The sequence below is a fragment of the Buceros rhinoceros genome, unplaced genomic scaffold (assembly GCF_000710305.1).
Source record: "Buceros rhinoceros silvestris isolate BGI_N320 unplaced genomic scaffold, ASM71030v1 scaffold35481, whole genome shotgun sequence".
Classification (NCBI taxonomy): Eukaryota; Metazoa; Chordata; class Aves; order Bucerotiformes; family Bucerotidae; genus Buceros; species Buceros rhinoceros.
The window spans coordinates 594-3798 of record NW_010393092.1 but is presented as its reverse complement, the minus strand read 5'-3'; the positions used below and the strand labels follow the sequence as shown (position 1 = coordinate 3798).

General features: G+C 53.0%; 1 protein-coding gene across 1 annotated transcript in view; it reads right to left on the bottom strand.

Annotated features, from left to right (window-relative positions):
- Positions 1-3205, bottom strand: part of LOC104501009 (ras-related protein Rab-8A) — a 3767-nt gene continuing 562 nt past the window's right edge. Inside the window, exons 3-7 of the mRNA XM_010144743.1 lie at positions 2886-2963; positions 2363-2452; positions 1825-1890; positions 1516-1566; positions 1-448 (exon numbers count right to left, since the gene is read on the bottom strand). Of these exons, the coding sequence (XP_010143045.1) occupies positions 356-448; positions 1516-1566; positions 1825-1890; positions 2363-2452; positions 2886-2963 (378 nt within the window). The 3' untranslated portion in view covers positions 1-355. The remainder of the gene's footprint in view (positions 449-1515; positions 1567-1824; positions 1891-2362; positions 2453-2885; positions 2964-3205) is intronic.

Here is a 3205-nt window from a genome sequence, read left to right as displayed (position 1 = left end):
GGCATCTCAGCTGCTCACGCTGATCCTAACGTCATCTTTCTAATTTGGGTACGTTACAGGAATGAACCAAAAGATCGAAGCCTGTCAGCAAAGGTGCTTTATCACAGGTCGCAGCGGAGCTGTTCTCCCTCTCCTAGACAACACGGTGCCCAGTGGCAACCCGACAAAAATAAACTTGTTCCATCTCCAAAACTGAAGAGTCAGACAGTTGCTAAAATAAACAATCTCTTATTCAGCTGGTCACAAAGTGACAACGAGGGGTGTAGGAAACGCCGAGTCCCCAGGCAGAGGAAATCTCCTCCAAACAGGCACAGTCCAGTCCGGCGAGTGGGCGCTCGCGGTAAGGCCGTGTCCCTCACAGAAGAACACATCGGAAAAAGCTGCTTTTCTTTTGCTGGTCGGGTGTGATTTTGACTCCCTGGTGGCTGCCCTGTGGGCTGTTGCCTTCCTGAAGACACAAAGAATATCACATTACTTGAGCTGCTCGACTCAGCAGCTTCCCGCACCCTCCCTTCGGCTGTCGGGTCTGCCGAGCCAGGCGTGCCAGGGACAAGACCTGTCACTGAAATCACCAGGAGTTTGCTCGTGTATCTGAGCCTCACTCCAGGCACTCTGAGGAGTCAGGGAACTGCACCTGCGACCTTAATGCGCAGCGCTGCCTCCTCTTCCTTCTACAACTCAAAGACAGCTGAGATTTAAGAAAACCTACAGGGCAAAGACCAACAGGCCCTGACAGGAGCAAAAGAAGAAAATTTTAATTTTTTGAAATATGAAGATACAAACTGGCATTGTGCAAAAATGGAGAAGTGATAATCCAAGTTGGTCAAGGTCATCCAGCGTTTAAGAGGTCTGAGATCCAGCAGCTGTAAAAAAAAAAAAAAAAAAAAAAAATTACAGGACTTGTTTGGCTCTTGCTGAAACACTCTGGAATCGTCGGCAAGAGCCGAAGTCTCACAGCGCTGCTCCCGGGAAGGGGGAACGCTCGGGAACGTCTTCACTCGCTTCATTCCGTCAGGGGCACACGGACACTGCTGGCTGGTTCTCTCTTGTCCAAAAGAACCCCCACCCACTTCTCAGGGGGCTTTTGCTAAAAAGTTATCCAAAAAAGCAGTTCTTCACCCATTTTTAAACACTCTGCTTCCAGCCCCCGCCACCGGACGAAGGGGGCCTCCGAACGCCTCGGTTACGGGGTTCCCTGCTTCAGGCTGCAGGAGCAGGGAGGTCCTTAACCTGCTCTCCCGCTCACTTCCAACAGAACAAGTAACAGATTATTTTATCTATAAAACCTCAAACGTTGCAGCCAATCCCTGAAACGCAGAGACAGCCGTTTGCAGGCCAAGGTCAGCGCGTAGCTCGATAAAACCAAAAACAGATTTCTAGAACCTTCAGAGCCTCCCCCACGGAAGAGACACCACAAAGGGCTTTCCCAACGCTGCGGAGCAGCAGCGCAGCATTTCCCTGCGGCTGCGTCTTCGTCCTGCTCAAACACCGCGCTGGCCGAGCCCGGCTACTCACCAACTTCTTGTCCATTTTCGCTTTGATGTCTCTGGCAAGAGTGAAAAACGCCTGTGACAGGTGAAAGAGGGGCACGTGACGTGGTGAATAAAGGACGTTCTAACCCTTTTGTTCAGCAACAAGCTGCCACCTTCAGTTTCTACAAGAAAACTCCCCAAGAACATCACGTTTTCAGGTTTTTCTCCCCTCCAGGTTTTAAAGCTCCTTTTCCAACCCCAAAACCTCCTTTCCGAGCCCGGAAACCTCCGGGGCACCCAGCGCTCTCGGCAGGGCGCGGCAGTAAACACCAGAGAAGGTCACGGCACTCACGTTCTCTATGTTGATATTTGCTTTCGCGCTGGTCTCCATGAATTTAATTCCGAAACTGGCGGCGAGCTGGACAAGAGCAGGTTTCACGTCAGCTGGGTGATGGCAGGGACAGCTCTGCACCAAACCCGCTGCGCAGGGCCACCCTCCCGGCACTCACAGCCACCTGGGGATCTGCTTGTGCAGAACCATTTGCAGAAAAGAGGAACTGAACCTCGTTCCCACCCACTCCTGCTCTCACTGGTGCCGTGCTGGGGCCGCCCTGGCACCCTGCGCCCATCTCAGTCTGCTCCTTTGCCTTTTCATTCTCTTCTTGCCCAGGTTCTGTCAGTCTTGTGACGTCTGAGCGTGTGGAAGCGCGTTCTCTACCCTGACAAACATCCGACACCAGGACAGGCAATGCTGGCTGCCTCATTTCAGTGGCTTTTGGCCACAAAGGGATGTTTCCTAAGAAAAAACCCAGCTCGAGCAGGACGGTAACGAGCGCAGGGTTTATGCTCTGCCAAGCCCAAGCTGAGAGACACGAAAGCCACGAGCTTACCTTCTCCCCTTGCTCTCTAGAAACCTGTCTTTTGTCGTTGGCATCACATTTGTTCCCAAGGATCATCTTCTCCACGTCTGGCGAGGCGTGCTGAGACAGAAACAGGGCAAAGACACGACTTGGGCAGGGCTGGGCCAAATATCATCAGAGACGCACGCGGCAAGAACGTAACACGGTGACGCTGGTGCTGAGCATCTGCCGCATGTTCACAGGCGCCCCCCGCCCCTCAGCCCAGCGTGTCCTGCACCACCACAGCTTGTCGTGTCAGGAAAACATCTTCTTTTAGGTTCCCCCATCAGCAGGAGGGCTCCAGCCACCCCCACGGCCCTCGTGGGCCAGCACAACCCGCTGCTGGGGACCGAGGTGCTCCCGAAGCTACAGCTGATTCCCATCCCGTCGGCTTTCCGAGCTCCTTCAGCTCACGAATTCAAAGGAAACCTGACACTTCCAAAGCAATTAAGTTTCAGCTGCTCGGGGAGGTAGAAACAGCACCTTTAGTACTCAGTGAAAACAGAGAAATTACCTCTTCGATATTCCTGACCCAGTTCCGAATATTTTCAAAGGATTTCTCGTTGGTGATGTCATAGACTAACATGATGCCCTAAAGATTAAGAAGGAGACAGGTTGTTTCAGCTGGTGTCAGTTTAAGCAGCAGTTAAAGACTTGTTCACAGCAGGAGGGAGCAACTTAAAGATTGTTTTTAAAACATCTGGCTCAGAGCTCCCCACGGCATCGACGGGCAGCCTGTGCCTGCCCAGATAAGGCCTGAGGGACCGTGTTTACAGAGCGAGGCACAGGGCGAGGCAGCCGCCGGGAGAGCCCAGCGGCCCCAGACCGTTCAGC